Raw genomic sequence first — 24,976 nt, forward strand, 5'->3', positions numbered from 1 at the left:
AGGTTTTGGATCACGATAGAAAGTAACAATCGATACGATATCACTGAAATTTGCCGGAGCGGTGACTTCATTGGAAAGTAGTAATCGATACGATCTGTCCAATGGAAGCTCTCGAAAGAAATCTGTGATTGGATTGAAAAGTGAACGGACCGGTTATTGGAATTATCGTATCGTATCATTGAATTGCATATCACTGAAGTTTATCGGAGCTGTGATTCACCGGAAAGTGCGAGGCTTCACTGGAAAGTGCGAAATCACCGCTTCACTTAACGGGAGTGACCGATATTCGTATTTGATGATGCACTATTCCATACAAATCATTTTTAATTGCTCGTGACATGATTGACTTTGATTACATGTACTCTGTTTACTGCTGGCGCCATCTATTGGTAGAATATAGGACTAAAGTAAACATTTTTAAAGAAATGACATATATTTTTAACTCATCTTTTCCAGAAAATGGTTCACTCTATTAAATAAATAGTTTTGAGAAAAAAAAATTTAAGAAGTAAGCTGAAACAGATAAATTAATTCAATCACATGTTAATTAAATTAGTAAATTAAGTATTAATTACAATTAATAAATTTTATATTTAATATTAAGTAATAATTTTTAATTAATAATATGATTGAAATAACAGATATTTGGAACGCATATTTAAAAATAACAATAACAATATTATTTGTTATTCAAAAAATCGTGGATTATGCATCTCTACTCATAGTTGCCATTCACAGATGCTTCCTGCCAAGCTCATTATAATTCCCGTCGAACTATGAAAAGTCATATCCAATATTCCGCAATACTCAGAATCTTATACAGGCCGTTTTTTGTCTCCTAACGGGGGCAATTTTAAAATTTAAAGTGCAGATTTTTATCAAATTTCATACCATATCTGCCCCAGGATTGACCGTCTGTCGATCTGTGCTCTCTCTCTCTATGTATGTGGATACAATAACTCAAAAACGCAATTACTTGAATAAATTAAATTTGGTTAAAAGAAATGTTACCAAATTTTGAATCAAATCGTCAAAAAATTGACCGATAAGGGATCTGAAATTTTGCATTCATTTAAACGGGATTACTAAAAAAAAAATAGACAAATTAAATGCGATCTTTTTACATTAATTGCAGGTGTGCATCCCATTTTGCTTGCAATCGGTCCAAAAATTATTTAAAATGCATATTGGGATTTTCCCTGTACATTACATTCCACATGTCGCTCATACGCTGAAAAATTCTGAGCCCTCATGACATTCATTGCCTTGTCTAATGCTCACAGTTTTATGCGGGGAAAGGGGCGATAGCATCTTTATTATTAGTGTGAATGCGAAAAGTTTTTCGAAAAGATCAATTCTGCTTGTTTAAAATAACATTCCAGTTAAAAACCAAAAAAAAAAAAAAAAAAGCGAAGAAAATAAAGATTTGGGAATCATGAAAGAAGCATGAAAATTGAAATTGGATTATTTTTGAAAATCAAAATCTTTTATTTCATTACCTAAAAATATTATCATATCAAAATAGATGGAAATAATTAGTACTGAAAACTTTTTAAGTACCTATAAAATTATATTCTCATCTCCTTTTACAACAGATACGTTATTTTAAGCGAAGCACTTTGTGAAAAAACTGTGACATTCGCGTTCATTTGCAAAAATATGTAATAGTCCCCGCCCAGCAAAAACGAATTAATAAATAAAAACTTTAGTTTTCAATATAAGAAAAGTATATGCTACACATATTCTTATTTAAATAGCAGTACTAAGAGCATAAGACATTACTATTAATATGAAAGTCAATCAAAATTAATATTTTTCCGTTAATTTCAGTTAATATTTTTTTACTTTATTTAAATTCATTCTATTATCTAATTTAAAAAGTCTTTACGTAATTAATGATGCTTTACATGATGACAAGTAGGGCGTATATTGACTGATCTTTCTTGCGTCATTTAAATCTGAGAGTTCAAAGTTTTAGCTCTAAAACCATTGAATGGTAATTTTCTTTATTTGATGATTCATAAAAAAAGTATATTTGATTATTATTATAACTAAGGACTCTGTCATTCTAAGCATCTAATCTTTTTCACTATTACAGTAGACTCCCGATTATCCGCGGAACAGATTATCCACACTAAGTTTCGCACTTAAGTTTTTTTTTTTTTTTTTTGCTTCCAAGCAAAGAGAAAATGCTTCCAAAGCAAGAAGCAAACACAAATGACTGATTTCTTCAAAAAGGTGTAGTTTTACAGTTATGCTTTTGTAATTACATAATACATTACAGTATTAAAACAGTACATATGTATAAATTTTTCTGTGTATCCTTGACGCCTCTCGTAAGTACAAAGCACTTTTCTGTTTTCATTAACAAAATGCATTTTAGGTTAGTTTTGAGTGATATACTAAAATATTAAGCGTTAGTTAAACATTTCCTGCTGTTTATTTTACGTTTCATTGTACATAAAACGATTTTTCAAAGTTGGAATGACTGTTTTCTCTTTTGCTATACCCGTTTTTAGCTTTTTTCGGATCATCCGCGATTTTTGTTATCCTCGGCGGCCGCGCCACCCAATTCCGCGCTTTCGATTATATACAAGAACCAGAATGCTAACTACAGTAAAAACATTGGAAGCAAAATATATTTCGACATCTTGCACAACCGATAAATGATGATTGTCCACAAGAGCAAGGTTTCTTTAAGAGATCTATGGGACAACAAACTTCATTTGTATTTAAAAATATCTCTCTTTCATCAGAAAGTTGGACAGCGTACCATGAATACCTTATCATCTTATTAAAATTGGTGATGACAATTGATGGTGTACTATTGATTGAATTTTTACACTATCTTAGCAAGAATTTATTTCTTTATCATGTTCGGTTAAATAAGAATTTTGTATGCGCTTAATATGCTTTGAACCATTTGCCTACGCATTCAATAAATTAATACCTGCTCTCTACTATTTCTTTTGATTACTGCAGTTGGGGATATTTGATTACATATTTAACAAATATCACCTGCTTCTTTCAATTTTTGATATAAATACAGCTTCGTTGAGTTAGAATCGATAATTTATTATTATTAAAATCCAAGAATTAATTGTTTGAAAAATGCACACAAATTAAGTTATCTATAGCCATTAATGTTACGTTTTTAATTATTTTTCCTTTAAATATTAAATTATAATTTAAGTATTAAAAGAATAAACATTATCCTTGCATAAAAATAAGTAGCATAATAATTAAAACTGTATGTAAATAGTTTATTAAATTTAAATAATTTATTTGTTTAAAAAATGCATCTGTATTTATAATTTTTTTCTTTTAAAATTTTAATTTTATTATTATGTATTTCGATAATAAATATTTATTTTGGAAGGAAAAAACTAAAAACATATTAATTAAAAGTATTTGTAAATTTTTAATTGAATAAAAGTTATTAAAAAAGAAAAAAATCCCTAGCCAGGTTCGAACCCTGACCTTCCGAATACGGGACGGTTACCTATACAACCATACCATCGGGATTATCGGGACGGGAGTCAAGTTATCAGTATATAAGCTTTCCCAAAAGTTTGAGGACCATTTTTTCGAAATTGATTAGTCATTACGTTTTAATATTTTCATGAACGAACATTCTAAATGTATACTATCATTATACTAAATCTCATCCCGATCTCAGATTTCAACCCCATGACTTCCCTTGTAAGAAGTTTGAAATGATCTATTGATTCACAAACTGTAATAGAGAACAGATAAAGAATTTCTATAGCTTACGCATTTGAAATTTCAAATATATAACAAGGGCCGGGCTTTCTTTCTGATTAATAACTGTTTAATTCTTCTTTGAAGGAAAACTATTTTGAATATAAAATTATATAATGTGTTTAGTGAATAAGGCTCACGAACACTGGAAATCGGCGACATGCAAAATTTATTTCAATCATTGGATACATAACCAGAGTCGAATTATTAAATACCCAAAGTGAGAAATTGTTTAGGAAGTTCAAAGATTTTGTTGCTGTATTTTGAAAGTTATTTAATTTTGTCCTTTCATTAAATTACAAAGACTGTGGAATCGAACTTATTTAAATTAAAATCAAGTATTATTTAAATTCACTTCGGAACATTATACTAATAACATTTTCTAATTAATTATTGTATTTATATTATTTTTTATAATTCTAAAAAAAATATGGTGATTTTTTTATTGATTACTATTTAGATTGTATTAAGAAAAATTTTTTACAATGCCGTTTAAAATTACTTTTAAATTTTAGCTGTGCATTTTTTAAAAATATATTCGACATACTGAAACTAACTTTTTAGAAGTTAATCTCTTAACTTGTAGATCACTTTCTAAAGATCTTTTTTTTCATTTATCTCTTTCCTTTCGTTCATTACTATCTTTTACTAAAGAAAATATATAAGTAAAAAAATCTGTAATCTCAATTTCACAAAATTTGTAACATACTTATATAATGATTATATGATCAATTTAATTAATTGATTAATTTAAATCAATAAAAAAATTAGTTTTAAAAGTTTGGAGAAGAAAAGAATATCGGAGATTGCATTGTTTAAACACCATAAAAAGTTTAATCCGGATTGCTGACAGCAGTTCTCTATAGCCTTCTAGATTAAAAGTAATGATTTCAGAATATTTTTTAAAATCATCTTTTTCAGTGTTTTCTTTAGAATTTAATTCTGAATATGTTGAATGTGGCTGTTGTTCTTCACGCATTTTTTATCTTCCTCCCTCTTTAAGAAAAAGTAAAGAGATAAAATTTTCTACGAACAAGCTGCGATGTCGAAAATTCGTCGTCGGTTTATCACTGAGATATACATTGAATAGATATTGAGCCCTTTCCTCAAGTTTCGAGGCATGAGGCAATGGTCTCCCAAGTGTGGAAAACAGTCATTGTTTACACTTTTTAATTATTTGTCGAATTTTACAAAACCAACTAACCATTGAAAACGTACAGCACCATCGTGCAAAAGTTACAGACTTCCTGTGGCTTGCCAACCAAATGTATTGTATTTTAAAATTATTTATTTGAAACAAAAGGCTTTGCATATGGAAAGGCATGGTTTACTGTAAATCATTAGCCAGATAAGTGAATTCCTTTTTCTTTTGCGACAATTCGTTGCCGAACTTCTATATCTCAAATGCTTGAAGATAGTTAATAACCAGAATCTATTAATGTCTCCAGAATGCCACATTTGTGATGCCGATATATATTTAAAAGGAATAATGTATGACGATAATCAGGTTCTGCGACTTTAAAATCTTTAGTTTGATTCTTTGCTCTTACTTCAACTTCAGTGACATTAACGAAGAAAAGTACTTCTTTTGTATGTGTGTCTAGTTATCGAACAAATGATTTTTCAAAAGCAAAACTTCTTATGTGAGCTAAGACGTAGTTCACAGCTTCTGAAACAATCCTATAGGTTGTTTTAATTGTTCATTTCAGCAATTGTAAGAAGGAACATGGAGGTGCCTTTAAAAGTTTTGAATGCGATTAATTTTACTCTCTCCTGCCGAAAATAACGTCAAAGAAGTTTTATATATTATTTTATCGTACAAAGGAAAGATGAGGATTTGTGATTGCTTCCACTATTCACTAACCATTTCAATTCTTATTATTCATTTTATGAACGTCCTGTATTATTCTTCTGTATCTTGATTCCATTTTGAAATAATATCAATGATTAAAATAATAAATTATGATTACTAAATAAAACTAAATTACAAAATTGCATAAGGGGAAAACATTCTTCAGTTTAAAAACTGGTGCTTGTCAATAAAATAACTGTCCTTTAAATTGAATAGCACTAAACCAAGTACTGATCCTTTCAGAATCCCGAAATTAGTACTTTTCGACGATTGCACTTCGTTAAGGGGTGGCAGACAGAAAGATGAACGATTGTTAAGCCTCGTATTTCCGCTAATAATCTCAATTCACCCTGTTGCTAAAAGTAAATATCGGTTTTCATTTCTTCTCTCATCCTTTTTTTAATTAAATAGATATGTTCTTAGGCATGTGCAAAAGTGTGGAGGGTTTCCAACTCCGAAAATAAACAGCATATAATATCCTCCACAATGAACTGACTATTTGAAGATGTGGGAACATAAATTAACATTTTAAACTTACAGTAGAACATAATATGTTGTATTGGGTTATTTCTCTCTTTTAATAAATGTCACTTAAAATGTACATCCATTCAATACTTCAATGCCATTTCATTGTTTTAAATTTTTTTTATACCCAGTGTCTAAAAAGTGAAACAGAAATTTAAATGTTTATTTATTTATTAATAAAGAATTTTTTAAAAAATTTTTTAAAGTAATTTTTGATGGAAAATGTAAAAAAAAAAAAAAAAAAAAAAAAAAAATGTCTTGGATGTTGTAGATATACCTTTTGATTTTATAAATGTATATTTTGAAAAATTATTTAAAATAAAGAATAGCAAGTAAATGGACATTAAACAAACTGCACATGGTTATATAAAGGTTCCTGCATGTCCATAATTAAATTATGTAGGTAGGAAGTATTGAAGTATAGAGATGAGGTAGTAAAGTAAAGAGGTTTACAACATCTAAGAAATGCCACAAGAACAAAATGGTTTGTTATTTTACTTTTTAGAGCCATTAGAAAGGAATTATAAGCCTAAAGTAAAGATATCAAATTCACAAATCTCAATAAGCATCACATTATCCACATTGCAGCAATACAAATGACTCACCAATATTAAGAGATGTAAAATGTTTAATATAAATTTCATAACTTAATTTTTAAAATATATATTTATAGAAATTGATGAATTTTAAAAATCAGCAAACTTAAAAGCCTTAAATCTGATTTTAATAACAAAGTTTGAAAATTTTAAATCTTGAGGAGAAAATTGTTTACTTTCTTTAATTTTATTCTTTTGATATAGAAGCAGTGCCAATTATACACCAATGGATTTAACAATGGATCCAATGCTGTTCAGATTTGAAGGTAAAGAATACCTAATACAAATATTTGCCTGCTAGATTTAAAAACACTTGAGAACTGACTTATGAAATTATTTTTACATTTGGAAGTATTCCTCAACATAGACAATTAGTTTCACTAAGAAAAGGAAACAAGTCTTCCATTAGATTAACAATTCTTAATATTTACATTTGGATAGCAGATATGCCACATCTCAGGAAGAAAGAACTTTTTTAATTTTTTATTTTCTCACAGGAAGTATTGTAATAGTAAAAAAATTTGAATTCGAGATTTTGACGAATTTCCATATTTCAGATCTCCCTGAACTCAAAAATTACATTTCTGGAATTATGCCTGTCTGTCTATGAACATGATAAGTAAAAAATAACTGGAGCTAAATGGATGAAATTTGGTACATGATCAATATTCTAAATTTAAAAATCTTCAACAAATCTATTCAGTGAGTTAAAATGATACTTAAAAAGACGAAGAAAGCTGGATGGATAAAATTTTGTGCACAATTGATAAGATTCAGACAATTATCATATTTAAGTCATCATCAATTTCAATCACAAACAATAAAGAGTAGATCTGGAACAGATTTCAGAACCAAATTTGTCAAGAAATTGATTGTCTATAAGTCTGTCTTTTTTCTGAGAGTTTCGTAAAGGCCACTCTTACTGTTATTATGCTTTCGAGGGGGGGAGGAATCAATGTTTCTATAAATATTAAAATTTTTTTTAGTATGCATGAAGTTGAATTTTTTTTATAAATCCAGTGCATGCATTGCAAACATTTGACTTCCACTACTAGGTTTAGGGTTCCAAAACTAAAAACCTTAAGTTCTAAAAGGTTATATTTCTTATATATTTAAATTCAAACAAATCAGATAGATAATGGACACAGAAAACAAATTACCCAATTAGACTTTAATTTCTTATAAATTCCTACAACATAAATATTGAATTACATTCATTACACTGGAAGATATCGTTCATAATATGAAATAAGCATTTAATGATGATTATCTAAATCATACAACCAAGCCATGCATTCAAATATTTTATTAAAAGAGTAAAAGGCACAAAGTTACCAAATGCTTTATCTACAAATGATCAAGATGCAGTTTCTGATTTATGAGCAAGTCAACTGGTAAAAAATAAAGCATATTTTGGAAGATAATAGATTTATTCAATCATTTATCCATCTAAACTTTCTAAAGTCCGGTTTCTTTCTTCATAGTAGTAAGAGCCTTCATAAGTTCTGCTATAGATTCACCTCTGAAAAAAAAAAAAAAAAGATTTAAAAAAAAATCATTTAGAATAAAAAGAAGAACTTAAAAGTTAAGAAATGTTTAATGCTTTTAAAAATGACTCAAAATTTGAATCTGAAGAATTTTATAGTACACTTTATCACATGGTTTGAGATGCATTCCAACAATTAAATAAAACATAAATTGCCTGCACTGTCTGTTTAGACAGATTTAACACAGACAATATACAAAAATAAATAAACTGTCACAATCTGTCCACAAACCTGTGCATATAAAGCAAGTGCACAAATATCACTTCAGAGACAATAAAATGGATGAGTTTAAATCGATTATAGAAATTAACTTATATCAATATTATATTAAAAAAACAGAAATATGTTATGAATAATCACTTGATTAAACATCATTCAAAGCAAACAAATTAATCATTTTTCAGCTGCACAGTAACACTGAAATAATTACAAAAAAAGTAAATGCTTCTTTTAATTTTAAAATTCAAAAGAATATTTTCCTAAGTGAGGGGGGAAAAAGAATAAAATGTAGCTGAAATCTATTAATACTTCCTGAAATGGTAAAAAGGTTAAAACTGATAAAATATTGATTCATTAGAATTGTTATTGTACAAAAATAACAAAAACTATAAGTTCATATTTTGATTTTATAGGTTACATATATATTTTTGAAATGTTAAAAAATTTTAAACACTATTTAAAAATACTTAATGAGTTTATAACATAATGTTCAAAGCCATTGATTTCTTAGAAAATCTAAATATTCTAAACATTAATAATCGTTTGATACTATAAAAATTAAATAAAGAACAATGATTCAATCATCTAAAATCAAAAGCAATTTTTTTATTTTATAAGTTAAGAAAATTCTTGATTGTTCAAAAAATGAAATCAATTTGTATAATAACTTACTCTTGCATTAGTAGTTCTTTTACATGCTTGGTTTGGGTTTCAGTCAAATTTAAATTACTCATATCAGATTTTGGGGTTGCACTTCCATCAACAAAATCTTGTTTCTTTTCCTTGTGATGTTTCAGTTTCTTCTTTATTTGTTCCAAAGATGTTTCAAAAGCTTTCAGCTTTCCTTCATAAGCTACAAGAGTCTCCTTCATATTTATTTCTGCATTTGAAAGATAAGGCAAATTCTGTTGAAATTTCTGAAGAACAGTTTCAATTCTGAAAGAAAGAAATAAAAATGTGATGCATGATTTTTTTTTTAATAAAATATGTAAACAACTCAATTACAGATTTTACTTATGCAGGATAAAATGTAAAAATCAAATAACAATCTCTATATCATAGTTCAGTATGAAATGCAATTAAAAAGAATTCTAGTTGTAATTATCATTCCTATGTCTTAGTATTAAATATAAAATATCAATTACAAAAAAAATCAAATAGCAATTTTAGAAAAATAGGACTCATTTCATTTATTAAGAATTATTATAAAGATCTCTTTGGTATAAAGTTGCTACATTTTATAGTGATATCAAAAAGTTAAATTCATACTAAAAATAAATATATAAAATATTTTAAAAATATGTTCCTTCATACTAAAAAGTAGGAAATAATATTTTAATCAAAAATAAAATGTTAAAATGAGTGGCACGGATAGAAATATTTTTCAAAAATTTGAATTTTAATATTATATACTTTAAATTTTTAATAAATACTTGGGAAGAGTTTTTGTCCTTATAATATTTATGTTGAATTAATTTGACTCAATATTGTTTTCAAGAATTAGAGTTTTTTCAGTTTGATTTTGAGTCCAACATTTTTATAAGAATTTTTTTTTCTTCTTTATCACAAAAAAATCAAATAGCAATTTTAGAAAAATTGGATTCATTTCATTTATTAAGAACTCATTTCATTTACAAAATTGTACATAAAAATTTTCATTTTTATATTTTTTGTCCTTTTAAATTTAAATATATGTCAAAATTTGTTATTTTTGCAATAATCTTCTTAAATTCAAACTAAATGGTATCTCTTGTACAGAATTAAAATTATTCGATTAAATTGCAATTCAGTGTCATCAGGCACACACAACTATACAAAATTTCAGAATTTATTACATCATAAAGTAAATGAAAAATCAATTACAAAAATTTACATTTACATACATGAAATGAAATTGAATAAAAGAATGCACAAAACATTTCCTGATTCTAAAATTATTTTTGTACCTTTTTAATAATTTCTGCTGGTTAGCACTTGCATCTTCATATTTTTCAGCCAGACGTTCAGCTTCTAAAATAAGTTTTTCTTTTTCTTCTTGGGTTTTGCTAATATCTTGTAACTGATATTCTTTCTGTTGTGTTAGAACTTTAATTCTAAATTATAGAGATAGAAAGTAAATATTAATTTAAAAAATATGCATAATAAAAAAAGGGACTGAGATCACTATATTACAATTTTTACAAATAATAAAGAATAATGTGTGCTTGTTGGCATTTTAAAGGCCAGACCATTTGAGTTAGAAGTAACAAACTGAGTATGAATATATCTTAGAGGATGAAAATTTGCACCTAAATGTCATTATTATGTAATTTTAATTAATAACATGCTAGATTTCGGCATTTTCCACAATGTTTTTTAAATATATCATCACATAAAAATAGTTTTTATGCAATCTTAAATTATGTATATATAATGTATTTTGATTATACCAATTTTATTGTTGAGTAAATTATTTTCAAACTTCTAAGAATTTTTAAAAAATATTATTATTATTGCATAATTTTCAACAACACTTTTCATTCTTGCAATGAAATTAAAACTTGAACTTCATTTTTTCAACAAATATTTAATTACGTGATTTTCTTTCACTCTTGAAGAGAATGGTTTTGCTAAAGAAGAATGATTTTATTCATTATCTAGCCACTTTATATAAGGGAAAAAAGTTAAATTTTTAGTACCACAATAAATATCATGCAACAAGAAGATACAAAATTTATCCAGACATATTTTTAATGGCAATATGATGTGATGGGATTGGATTGGATACTATTAGTAAACTGATGTATACAATAAACAGAATAGGAGAAAGAATTAAAAAGAAAAATTTGTACAAGAATTCATTGTACAAGAACAGACTTTAAAGTCTATCACAATTATGCTAAAAAATATAATTCTCAATAATTATGTATAAATTATTAAAAAATATAATCATTGAGAGAATCATGAATATCAAATTATATGAGATTCATTTCAAATTAAAATAGTGAAATGCTGGGCCAACCAGCTAGTCATCAAAGATGGCTGAGGTATGCAATAAACATTAAGAAACTTAAAAGGAGAGAGAAAAACAAATTAAAAAAAAAACGTGAGCTATAATTCTTTATCTAAAATATATGAATAACAAATCCAATTCCTTTTAATTCGCATTTATCAATTTATTTTCATGATAGATAGTTTTTAAAAAAATAAATGTTTTATAATTTTCTCCAGCAGTAGGGGGGGGGGATCACAAAATAAAAGCACAAATTTCATAAATATTTACTTCCTTTTTTTGCATATTTTTTTCTTTTCCTTTATTCATTAACAGAAAATATCACTGAGTTTTGATGAATATAAATAGAAAAAAATTCTGAAAGTTGTAAACAAACTTCATAAAATAAAGGCAAATAAAAAACAACAATTAATAAGCTTACAATGCATCAGCCAAAACGCTTTCGTTTCTAAAAACACATAATGTAATATGTACACAATATAAATACTTTTATCAAAAGTATTAATTTGTTAACTCAAACATATTTTTAATTATTATACTCGTAACATATTTCTAATTTTGCTTTTGGTATTGAATTTTCCCTAACATTTTACAAAATTTTGAAATAAATGGACCACAGAACACAGTAGTATGTTAAATATAAATTATAACAGATATAAAAAGAGAAGTTTTACCACAGCAGAAGATAATATGCAGCTAACTTTTAGAGATTAATAAAAACACATTATGATTCAAATCTTTCTTCCTCATTAAAACATATTTATTAAATTTTACTATATATAATAAAACAAAAATAACCTGCTACGTAGGAGTGCTTGAGCTGTATTTAGTCTCTGTATATAATCTTCCCTAAAACGTTGAGTGACATTGCACAATAATTCTAACCACTGTTGAGGAGATGAATTATTATGTTCTGCTGGTAAACTAGATTTCAAATAAGGACTACACATGGAACGTTGTAGGCATTTTTCAATTTGTTGTCCAAACACAGAAATAGAAGATTTATCATCATTTTTGGAAAGATAGTTGTTTTTGACAAGAAGCTGTGGTATAGATGAAAAATAAGAGGACCTGAAATAAAAAACAGAATTTAATATCATTTTGTAAAAATCAACAATATTTGCCAATTCAATATGTAAATACAGTAAAACTTTTTTAATGTATGGCTCTGATCAGTATGTCAATTTGCTTTGATCCTAACTTATTGCAATGTTTGAAAACGATCTTTATAATATTAAAGATATTTAACATTGTGTCACTTACACAAAAGGATAATTTTTTAAAGGATATGAAGTTACTCACACTGATTCAATTAGAATTCAAATTCACAAATATAATAACAATCAAAACAGTTTGTTTAAAGCAAAATTAAAATAATTTAAATTTTACAATATATTCAACTGCAAGAACTACATTCTGTCATTTGTCTTATGATAATTTTTTTAAAAGAAGTATTTATAGATATCATTACTCAAGATGCATTATTCCAATAAAAGTATCAAAACATTTAGTTCAATTATTTTTTTAAAAGGAATTTTTTAAATTTAAACTTATTTTTCCTGTTATACTGTTTACTATATAAGTTATAAACTTAAAATGATTATAAGAACTTATATTCTTATATAAGTTCTTATAACTTATAATCATTTTAAGTTTATAACTTATATAGAAAACAGTATAACAGGAAAAATAACTTATATTCTTATATATAATACTTTAAAATTATTATAAATAACCTTAACATCACAATAATATCATTATAATAATAACATAAATATCATGACTACATTATCATATTTTATAGTTATGGTAAGTAGCTTATTATATTTTACACCAGTATTCGATATTAAGCTGTAATATTTTAAAATGATTATAAAATATCATTAAAAATAAGTCCACACCATTTCATTTTACAATTACCGTAAGTAGCTTATTGCATTTTGCATTTGTATTCTGATATTAGATTCTTCTCAGTAAGGTCAATTTGATGTGCTTTCATGAATAAAGTGTTAAAGAAGTTCAACTTCATAAAATAAAAACATACAAATGCAATATTTAAGGAAAAAGTTACTTTTTGCATTTGAAAAATACCTTTTTCTTATAAGAATTCCAACAAATAACTGATATATGAAGAAACTACTTATTATTAATAAAATCAACAGAAGTGATAGTCAGAAATCAAAAATCAACAGAAGTCTCAATAGACCTTTTTATACAATCATAACAAAAGTATTATTATCCTGCAAGAAAATTATGGATTTTAGCAGGGTTGTAGCTTCTATGAAAACTCAGATTTTTATGAACCTTAAAATTAGAAGCTAAGACAAGGAAGATATTCTATAGATATCACATTTATGATTTCTCCTTCCAACTATTGGACAAAATGAGCATTTGTGCTTTACAGTCTAATGAAAAAAACCAAGTTTGCCTTTAGGGTTAAAAAAAAACAAACAGAATTTAATTCAAATCAGCAATTTTGGTTACAAAGTCACATAATTTCATTTGCCTCAGTCAATGAGTTTTTGAACCATCCTATTCACATATATGTGAATATATAGTCTAACAAACAGTCAACACAAAGACAGATAACCTTGATTTAGAATTATAATTCTGTTGGTAAAACTGTACATCAAATTTTTTCATGTTTTTTCCATTTTTAGTTGTGTACACAACTAGACTTAAATGTTGGTTTTGATATTGTAGATAGACTATATCTAAATTTCGAAATAAAGACCACATAAGAAATTTTCCCCGTCTAGTTTTGTCGATGAATTTTTGAGTTACCAGGTTCACAAACAAACAGCAGGATGACATAATAAGTATAGTTGAGGCATAATCTGAAGAATATGTTTTCTGAATCTGGAAATATGGAGATTCATCAAAATTTTTAGGTAAAATAGTTTAACAATTGCAATTTTTCTTTACATACAAGAAATTCAACTATTTAAAAAAAAACCAATTAAATTGAAAACATACAAATTCAGAGAAAAAATTAATTTAATTTTTAATAAGTAAAATGTAATTTATATTAGTGAATTATATAAAGCACTAATATAAATTACATTTATATTAGTGCAAATTATTGGCCTGATAATCTTTAATTTTTTGTATAAAATCTAAAATAAAATAAAGTAAAATAAGGGGGAAAAAAACCTATTCAACATTAAAAAAGACACAGTCATAAAAATAATGCTTACACCAAAGGTAAGCAGACAAATTCCCATGAAGCTAAAAGGCAAATCATAGTAACACCAGCATCATTAATGATAACATCAAAACCAAGCACAGGAATTGAATCTGATTGAGAAAATGGTTTTGTGCAAATAGTGTGTTCCACAATACATGTTTGCTTCAAGTCTTCTGACAGAACTTTTTCTAAGGTTCCTATCAAAAAGAAAGTATAATGTTAACTCACAGATACTTATAAGTTAAATTTACATTTAAAAAAATTTACTATAAAAGATTATGTAATTTTGTTAGAATAGTAATAAAATAATTCCATTAATAATCATAAGGATAATGAATGAATAAATAAAATAAATTAATAAATCATTTTCATTATTTACATATAAAAATTGTCAAATTTAGTTGGTAAGCTTTTTGACATAACAGCTATATTTGGGCGAGCTAAAGATGAAGTATATATATATGATTTCATGTTTCATTTATCAATTAATAATTAATTTATATTCCAAAACAAATATCAAACGATCTTGAAGAGAAAGTATGTCAATGTCAATAAATATGTTAAAGCCAAAATCTTTAAGATATAAAAATAAGTTTTGATGGCAATTTTTTTCCATCAAACCTTTCAGGATTATATTATATAGCATCATAACATCTGCAGATTTAACCTATTTGTTATATTATACCTAAGAATTAGGTTACAAATCTTAAAACCTGGGCATTCTATTAAACATTGGACAAATGAGAAGCAGCCTGGTACAAAGAAAAATTTTTATATATAAGTTTTATTTGACAAATTTTATAGAAATTCAATATAAATTAGCAGTTATGTTTCAGACAGAAAATATATAACATCATATCTTTTAAAATCAAATTTTAATTTTTTGTAATGCTAATCATGTTTTGAATAAAAATTATGTATCTCAGTTCAAAAAATATTTATATCATCTTACCTATCAAAAAAATAAAAAGAGAAGAAAATGCTTTATAAATATAAAATGCAAAAAAAAAAAAAAAAAAAAAAAAAACCTATTACAATTATTAATACAGGAATAAATTACCTGATTCAACACTATCTTCTAAGGCTTGCAGAAAAGGCACAGCAACAGAATGTAATCCAGACACATGAGTTCCATGATATTTGCTATGGGATGTAACATCTAAAATTAAATTTTAAACATATTAAAAAAATATATACACAAATCCAAATAATTCTTAATTAACACAGTTATTACTTATCAACACAATAAGATGTTATCTTCAAAATACATGATTGACAATATATATTCAAACCACTATTTCTCATTATTCCACTTTCCATTCTTCCATTAAGTAATGAAAATGAAAGGCAATAATGATTGACATCCATAGAATTTCTGGTTGCTCTTGGAAGGAAAAATCTGGGAATTATCTTTCCCATGCAATAGGTTTTATATTCTTTTATCTTAATTAAAGAGGTATGTTTAGATTTTAAGTTGCCAAATCTGGATTAAAATTTACTCATAGCTAAAAACCACTGTCTCCAGCAAATGAATTCCAATGGCAAAATGGATTAAAAAAAAAGTTGATTTGATTTTTAAAGAGAAAATTAAAGTTCTAAACAGTGGTAATACTGTATTTACTAAACATGGATTTCTCTTTCTCTATTTCTTCTTTTGAAATTTCAATTCTGAAATTTCTACCACAACAAGTGGAGAGGAGACACAATTCTTTCATTTCATTTAACATCAACAAACAAAAATAACATTTCCATATAAGACAAATACAAAGAAAAAAATACCTTTGTATAATCTAATTGGATGATTAAAAACATCATCAGGTTCTTCAGTCAATGCTAAGGAAAGCTCTACACTTTCAAATACATACAAAGAAACGTCATTATCATCAGGATTAGTATATTCCCATGAAGTTTCATCCTTAAACAAAAAGAAATTACAAGTTTAACAAAGATTATCAAATCTCATAATGAATTTTATTTTGTCATTTGTATCATCTAAACATGTTATTTAACTTTCCAAATAATCAAAAATTTTACAACGTTTTACTCTAAATATTCCAATATTCATAAATACATATAACTATGAATATTGGAAGTATTCAATATCCTCTATCAATATAATCTAAATACAGGATGATTCATATTAAATATAAAAATAAAATATTCCTATAAACACTGTAATTAATTTATTTTGATAAATAAAATTTGCAGTAAAATTACAATTATCCAAGTTTCTATAACTGCTCTATGCCTGCCCCTCCTGTGACATGGCAAATATCTACGTGGTATTCCAATTCCTAACACACTCATGATAGAATATCTTCTGTTGATGAGTTCAGCATATCAGTTAACACATGTCACATTTCCATAACACTCATCACACTGTAGTTTGGGATACATTCAATTTCACACTTACATGAAGCATTGAATTTTCAGGACTTTGTGAAAATGAATTTTTTCAACCACTTCAGATTTGGTGATTAGTCCTGGCTGGTTTTCTTACATAAGCACTTCTTATGTATGTAATAGCAATATTGATTATTTTAGCTGTTTATTATCCTATAATTTTTGAAGTTAATGTTCTTTTTCTAATTTCTCATTAGAAATATTTAAATCCTAATGCTTTATACTTTTGAAACAATAATAAATAGTTGAAGAAAATTTTTAAAATATTTTTCAAAAATAAATAAATAAAGCAAAGGAAAACATTATGTTAAGAAATAAAATCCACAATGACACTACAGATGAAAAAAATTATATGAATATAAAAATGATGTCATAATTATCTGGTTTTTCCAAAATGAAGATTATTATTACTTAAAATTTTTTACAAAAGCTCCATAAAATTACCTTTTTTTTAAGAACAAAATAACCGTATAAAGTTACAATTTTTACCATTCTTAATATATGTCTTATAGAGAACAGAAGGAAATAACTGTTATAATTTTGGCAATGACAGTTTACATCAGTTATGTAAAATTGTTCCATTTCATACCTGCTTCTCTTTCCATGATGGGGCAGAATTTTCTAATACTATACAATGATATATGACACCAGTGGCAGTAGCTATCACAAGACAAGTAGGCACTGTATGCAAACAAAGAATATAGCAAGCATCATATCCATAATTATCATCAGACGGAGGAAACATAGGTAGAGGGCCTAAAGGTTTGGCTGCAGGTTGAGATCTAAGGGGGGAAAAAATAGTTTTATGAAAATAATAACAAAAAAATATTATAAGGAATTTTTAAAAAAGTTTAAGATGAAAATAAAAATAAAATAATAATTACTTCAAAATGTTCTGGATTTTACAGATTTACATTAAAATCACATATGGTAAATTTTCATAAAAGTGCAACATGTATAAAAATTTATGCAAATTAATAATTATTAGATAAAATGATAAAAAGAAATTCAAAAACAATTTTGATGAAAATCTCTGTTCTTCCTTTGTGCAATAATTTGTCAAAAACAGAAACATGCTCAATTTAAGCAGTTAATGTCTAGTGACCTATTAAAATGAGAAAAAACACTTCATTGTAGTGCAAACATACTTCAATGCTTCTTTTTTGCCTTTTATAACAAGTCAATATGTATTCCTTCAAATCATTTTCAATTTTTTTTATTTTCATTTTTTACTTTACATTTAGAAATAATGATTTTTAAAAAAAAATTCTTGCATTATTTTTCAATATTAAAAAAACTAAAGAGATATGTTAAAATTGAATTGATGAAGCAGTCAGTGAATTTTTAAATTTTTTTTTTTTTTTCTTCTTCAGAATGTTATGAATAGCTTTAGGTAAAAGCTAAAAAATTTACTGTATCTTTGAGATTCTAATGAATAAAAAGCATCAAAAGATTCAACAACTGCTTTTTCAAACTAAGTTTTACAAAATGGAAGTGACTGAGCATGAGGAAGGAACTTTGATCTTATATAGTTTTAGAAGAAATTTGCAGATATGAGTACTTCGAAATTATGGGGAAATTAATAACCAACATAATTCCAAAATTACAGATAGGAACAAGCAATTAGGAAATTATTTTCAGAGAGTAACCATTCTGAAATTATTATATATGTGTGTGTGTTTGCATATAGATTTTTAAAATGACCATTAATCTCATGATTAAAATAATTAACAAATATTTCCTATCAGGCATACAATCTGAAAAAAATAAGATAAGTAGTTTGATATCCATTACTATTGATTGATTCAAAATATTTATTAGTATTTGAAGAAAAAAAGAAATGTTTCACAAGGGACATGGTTACTAAATAAATGCAACATGACACTGACCAATGTTGCAAATTATCATTTATAACAATTACATCACCGCAATTGTATCATACATCATTGCAATTATTATATAAATTATAAACTGATTTTTCACATGTATATATTAAAAATGTTATGAATATATTTTTCAAGTGTACTAAAAAAAAGCTAAATTTCAACAATATAGTACTCTGAAATCAACATATATTTGATATGCTTGGTTTAGATATTTGGCAGCCATAAAATAAGATCATATGTCAGTTGACAAATTAATTAAGCAATAAAATTATTTTAAAACTTAATAAAAATATAAAATAAAAACAATAAGTAAAAAACTGTTCTGATATTTCACTTCAAAACAATCTAATTCTTACTTACCTATCTCTGTTTAAAGGAGATTTCACAACAGACACATCTCCATTACCATTTAGAATATAGATAGGCCACACAGTTGTATCTTCATAAGTTTTTATAATTCTAGAGCTGTTTGCTTGAGGCACTTGCATTTCTTCTGGGGGTCCAAAATCAAAACTAACGGAATTTTCTCCAAAGCAAGTGGAAAATGATATTTTAGATTCTGATGACAAAAATGAGTTCTTAAAATTTGGATTAAGAGCTATAGCTTGTTGTGGTGTTTGAGGATCAGTTACATCATAAGTTCTGAAAAAGAAAATAGCTTATAAATGGTAAAAAGGAGTCAAAGTAAATGTATATAAACAATAATAAAATTAAATTCGTAATTTTTTTTTTTTTTTTTTGCATAAGTTTGCATTTCTAAAAAAATACTGCAATATACTAATATATGTATCACACATTGAAAAACGCTGATTGTTGTTGATGTAACTTATGGAACTTTACAAGCCCGCTCTCAGTTATCTATCAGCAATTTAAGGTGAGCGAGTGTCTCTTGTTTTTACAGTAGTGCCAACTAGGGCCAAGAGTATGATTTTGCTACTCAGGTGTCACAGCCCTTTTTACAGAGCGGACTTCATTCATGCATTTTATTCACTCATCCACAGATCGTTATTTAGACCTGAATCAGAGAACGATCACCTTTGAACCAGTACCCTAGTGATATTACTCTCAACATGGAGGACTTTATGACCACGACAGATTTATACGTGGGCCAGCCACAACACACACGGAGAGTCTTCGGCTGGCGGGGTCGAACTCACAACCTAAGGGATGCAAGTCCAATGCCCCACCAACCAGGCTATCCCAGCCATTATCTTGATTTATATCGATAAAATAATAATATAATAATAAAGTAAGCAAAATTTCTGACAACCATGCTGAAAATGCCCTGTTTGCAAAATTGATATATTTTCTGATAAATTAAAAACATTGCAAATTTACAAAACAAACAAAGAAAAATTATTTCTAGCTTCACATATTTATTTAACATTAATTCATATGGTTTGATACTTATTTCAATTAAATACATACAGGCTTTAAACAAACACTAATGGTTAAAAAGCTAGATATTAAACCATTTGACATCCTTAATATTTGTTCTTAAAAAGTAAATTGTCCAACCTTATATAATTATCTGTACTTAAAACAGTCAAATGCGTATTTGATGAACTTCCAGGATGCCATGCTACTTGAAGCACACAAACTTTGCTTGAGCACACAAAAAAATATTCTGCAATATTCCAAGATCTAAAATGACATAAAGAAAAATTATGTATGGACAGAATTTTCAAAAGTTAAAAAACACAAATGGGAATAAGAAAACAATGCTCCAGCTTTTAAGTGAAATTTTCCATTTTTAGTTTCAATGTTCGAATTAACACTTCAACAGGAAGAGAATTAATTAACTATCATTGCCAAAAAATAAAGAAAATCCTTATCTTTAATATTATGCATTAATCATGTATATAATTTGAAGGGTACAAATGTTACCTCAGAGTGATTTTTTAAACATTTTAATTAATTAAAAATTAAGTGATTGGCATTTTTTAGCAATAATTTTCAAAAATATTATTGCAAAGAAATAATTCTTATACTATCTTAAAATTTAAAAACACTACATTATCTTAAAACTCACGAAATTAGATGTGTAATAGTGAGAAGGAGGTATATTGTTGTTTTGTCTGATAGGTAAAATAGCCTAAGTTTATTGTTTTTCATATATTAAAGATAATGCTCAAAATTATGAATATTGGCAACAAAACAAGTGTTGCAATAACAATTCATGGGTTGATAAATATATATATTAGAAGGTCCTAGAATATTGCACTGCAAAAAAAATCAATATTCAAAATGTATTTGTTGGTGGTCATATTAAGCATCAAGGCTCTCAATCTCTTGAAAGTGAAGACAATACAATAACTTGTAACTTGCTTAGCAATATAACGATGCTTATCCTGATCTGAATTAGTTTGCAGTTCACCAATATCAATTGGAATGAATATGGATACATGCCAGAGGATTGAGTGGGCAGAAAAGAATGATTTTTAGTTTCAATCACAATGAATGTTAATTTTAAAACACATATTTACTTGAAAATCATTCCCTGTTGCTGACAATATTCTATATATAAAATGTACAGATTCTGCCAGTACAGTTTAACCTTATTTCCTTGAGGAAGTCAGAGTTAAAGTGAATCAAGTTCATGCTTTCCCCATTTTACATTAATACTGTCTTTGTAGTTTTAAAATGTTATAGTTTTTCATGCAATAATTATTCAAATTTATAATTCCATACATATTCACAAGGAGCTAGAACAATTAGAAATCCAATATTATTTTTAAAATGGAGCTAATCTACTTAGAGATCTCTTTTATCAAAAATGAATCATAACAGCTTTATCCACTTTAATTCCAAAACTTCCAGTAATGAATTCACTTCAGGTCAGACAATATCCACAAGAACATATGTAAGGTCACTAGTCTATATGTTCCTGTAGAAAACTGATTTGTACAAATATGCTAGAGTCATTCTTAAAGCTTATTGGGGCTTTTTCAAATCACCATGCAAATCAAGTTAATAAATCTAAATTTAAAAAAAAAGTTAAAAGTTAAGGTTTTTATTTATCTATTTTTGTTTAATTTGTGCAAACAACAATTATCATTACACCATATTGCCAAATATGGCAAGTTTCTGATAAAAAATAATTTTTTTAAAAATAATTTAATAAAAAAATAATTAAAATATTTTTAGAAATTTATTTATGCTAATAACATCTTTGAAGTCAATTTTGCCTCAGCCTAGCGATCTTAAGGTATTGCCATGTCAGAAATCTGTCACTACCAAAGATTTGTAATAGCATACTTATAATTAAAAAGATATAATAAAGAGAGTTTAGTATACCTTCCAATAATACTTTCTCTGTTGACATTGGAAGTGGAAAACTTTCCATATCTCCAAGGGACTTCAAAAATCATTACACCATTTTTACCACTCAAAGCAAGAAGACTACCAGTTTGGTTAAAAAGGATTGTCTCAACGTCAAATACAGGAGGGTTGGTGAGAGTGAGCTTCTACAAAAATATCCATATAGAAAAAAAGTAAATAAATAGATAAAAAGAGTTTCCAAAGTATCCAGTTTCTATTCTATATTTAATGGAATATAAATTTTAATTGAAGATATAACATCTGAGTGAATAGCAATACATTTATTCCTTCAATTACAAAGGTTTAGAGTCTCTCATTAAATGCTCTCTCTCTATATATATATATTAAAAAATAAGAACTTATTTTCAAGGACAGATCATCAAACAAACAACTACCAAGATTTCCTGAATGTTGAGGGTTCAAAATTATTTTGAGGTATTTTTGAGTTAGTTTAATTTTGTAACACCATTTAGTATACAAGGGTTCTTGTATATTAAAAAAATTCAAATTAAAATCACAAATCATTTAAATTTCAAAACATTAAAAGCTTTAAAAAAAATTCAAATTTGCCAGCATATCAGTATGGTTCAAACTTTTATAATGGATTAATTAATTTGCAATTCAATAGTACAGGGAGACTTGGAATATTCAGAATGCATGAATAAGTTTTTGTAATTTAAAAAATATATATACTTTTTATTCTTTCTTATATGGCCCTAATCTCTTGAAGGCAACCCTCAATTAAATGTTCTATTTGTACGGTTTGTTGCAATATCTATAATAGATACTAAATTCAAATACATATATGATTTTAGAAGAGGGAGGAGCTCTCAAAACACTGTCAATGAGCCTCTATAGAGTTCAATTCTGCCGTTAAAATTCGTTAAAAAAAGAATTTATAAAGAGCAACTAAAGGTAAGTATTAAGAGAGTACAAATCTTTCCCTTTAAAAAATAACAAAACACTTCAACTCTCCATTTCCCAAAAAAATAAAAAAACATGTCCTTAAACTTTGCACTAACGAGGGAAATGACTTATAATTAAAAAAAGAAAGAAAGAAAGGGAGAAAAAATTGTTCTACAATAAGATAATGATTTAGAAGATATTGCGTCAGTCGTTTACACGGTTTATAAAATTAATCTATGAAATTCAAAATACAAACCATATAAGTATTTTCCTTCAGATCATTGTTTTTAATCTCTGTGGTAAGTACACATGATCCGGCATCATCCCATACAAATACATATTGCTCGAACGTTGCTAGCAAACTTTTAGATTCTTTAATATTGAAATACTTTTTTTTATTCAAAACCAGTTTGTCTAACATTCCGCATTTTTTAAGCGCTTGATCAATTGATGCAGCCATTTAGAATAATAAATATAAATGTTTAGTATTCGCAACCAATATTTATCATCCTTAGTCAAACAAAATATAATTTTGAAATATCTGCAAAACAAAATCCACTTTTGTTAGTAAACAATCTCTTCACTTCAGTTGAAACAAATTAAAGAGGGCTGAAACTGAAGCTTATTATCCAAAATTACAAAAAGTCTGAATACATTTAAAACTTCATGATCTTATTAAAGAAAGGATATTTGCGTAATGCGAAACAATCTATTCTATATTATCAGCTTGCTTTGAGCATAGCTTATTCCTATCTTATACATATAAAAAAAGTTCTTTAGCATTGTCAGAGTTATAAGTCAGTGTAATTTTCATCACCATTTTATCCATATCTGAATAAAAATATAAATGATTCACCTCCTAACAAATTCCAGATTTAATTTTAACCAGTTGCTGTTCATATGTTACCTACCACACTGTGACCTTCGTCGTCACTTCAAATTCCGGATGTACAAATGATGCACTCGTATATGAATATAGTATTCTACTTCTTAATCGTATATTTGAATTTAAACTAGACTATCTGAAATTACTTCTTAAGCTGTTGTACAATTTATTTAATTCTAGTCGCCTCTAGCGAAGCTGAATTCAATAGGATTAACGATTGCTACAGTTTTCATGAATTATTTTATGTATGCTCTTAATGGCTTCTTAAGGATATACATATTCTTAAACATTACATTTTAATAAGTCTAATTGACTCGTATTATTTTAGGAACCTTACAAGTTTTTATTTACTGGGCTGTGCATATCCCTAATTTTCTGTCATACACCACATTTAAAATGAGATTAAACTTCAAACAATATAAATGTTCTTAAAAATACAAATATAGAAAGCAGAACCGTTTAACATTACAATTTTTTGTAAATATATTATTAATTTGTGTTATATTTGAGAGAATCATCCGATGGAAATGTCTTTGATTCAAAGAGAATTCGATATAAAGAAGGAATCTTCAAGCTAAAGAATAAAAATAATGTATTTTATATTACAGAAAAGAGGTTATATTACAATTATATCACAGAAAAGAGAGCAGCAATTTTTAAAATGGACACACTTTAAAAATGTTTTCCTTTCCTTATTTGTAAAATTATACTACTTTATAAAAACAAAATTCCAAAATTTTTTATTAAAAATAAACAGAAACCTACTCAATTTGGAAAAGTAAACTATATCTTTATATGTTCGCCAACAGAAAATTCCCAGATGAAATATCTTTAATAATGCAAACGATTCTTCTTGTCAACAATGAAATAGCTTGCTATAAAATAAATTAAGAA

The 24,976-nt window shown here is 26.6% G+C and overlaps 1 protein-coding gene across 1 annotated transcript; it reads right to left on the reverse strand.

Annotated features, from left to right (window-relative positions):
- Window positions 1-7,888: 7,888 nt before the first annotated feature.
- LOC129976611 (nucleoporin 88-like) lies at window positions 7,889-23,771 on the reverse strand. Its single transcript, XM_056090259.1, has 12 exons — window positions 23,453-23,771; window positions 22,267-22,436; window positions 20,488-20,613; window positions 19,330-19,611; window positions 17,673-17,865; window positions 16,460-16,595; window positions 15,741-15,839; window positions 14,691-14,877; window positions 12,292-12,564; window positions 10,448-10,594; window positions 9,174-9,437; window positions 7,889-8,257 (listed from the first exon to the last, which is right to left on the reverse strand). Exons 1-12 carry the CDS (start codon window positions 23,654-23,656, stop codon window positions 8,194-8,196), a joined length of 2,145 nt encoding a protein of 714 aa, XP_055946234.1. The 5' UTR covers window positions 23,657-23,771; the 3' UTR covers window positions 7,889-8,193.
- Window positions 23,772-24,976: the final 1,205 nt, after the last annotated feature.

The sequence above is a fragment of the Argiope bruennichi genome, chromosome 7 (genome assembly GCF_947563725.1).
Source record: "Argiope bruennichi chromosome 7, qqArgBrue1.1, whole genome shotgun sequence".
Lineage (NCBI taxonomy): Eukaryota > Metazoa > Arthropoda > Arachnida > Araneae > Araneidae > Argiope > Argiope bruennichi.

Bases quoted from the DNA above. Each gene is read 5' to 3' on its own strand.
- LOC129976611 (XM_056090259.1), bottom strand. From the start codon at position 23,656: ATGGCTGCATCAATTGATCAAGCGCTTAAAAAATGCGGAATGTTAGAC. The intron at 20,614-22,266 runs GTATACTAAACT...ATGTCATTTTAG, and splicing joins AGAGAAAGTATTATTGGAAG to ATCTTGGAATATTGCAGAAT. The intron at 10,595-12,291 runs GTTATTTTTGTT...TCTATAATTTAG, and splicing joins CAAGCACTCCTACGTAGCAG to AATTAAAGTTCTAACACAAC.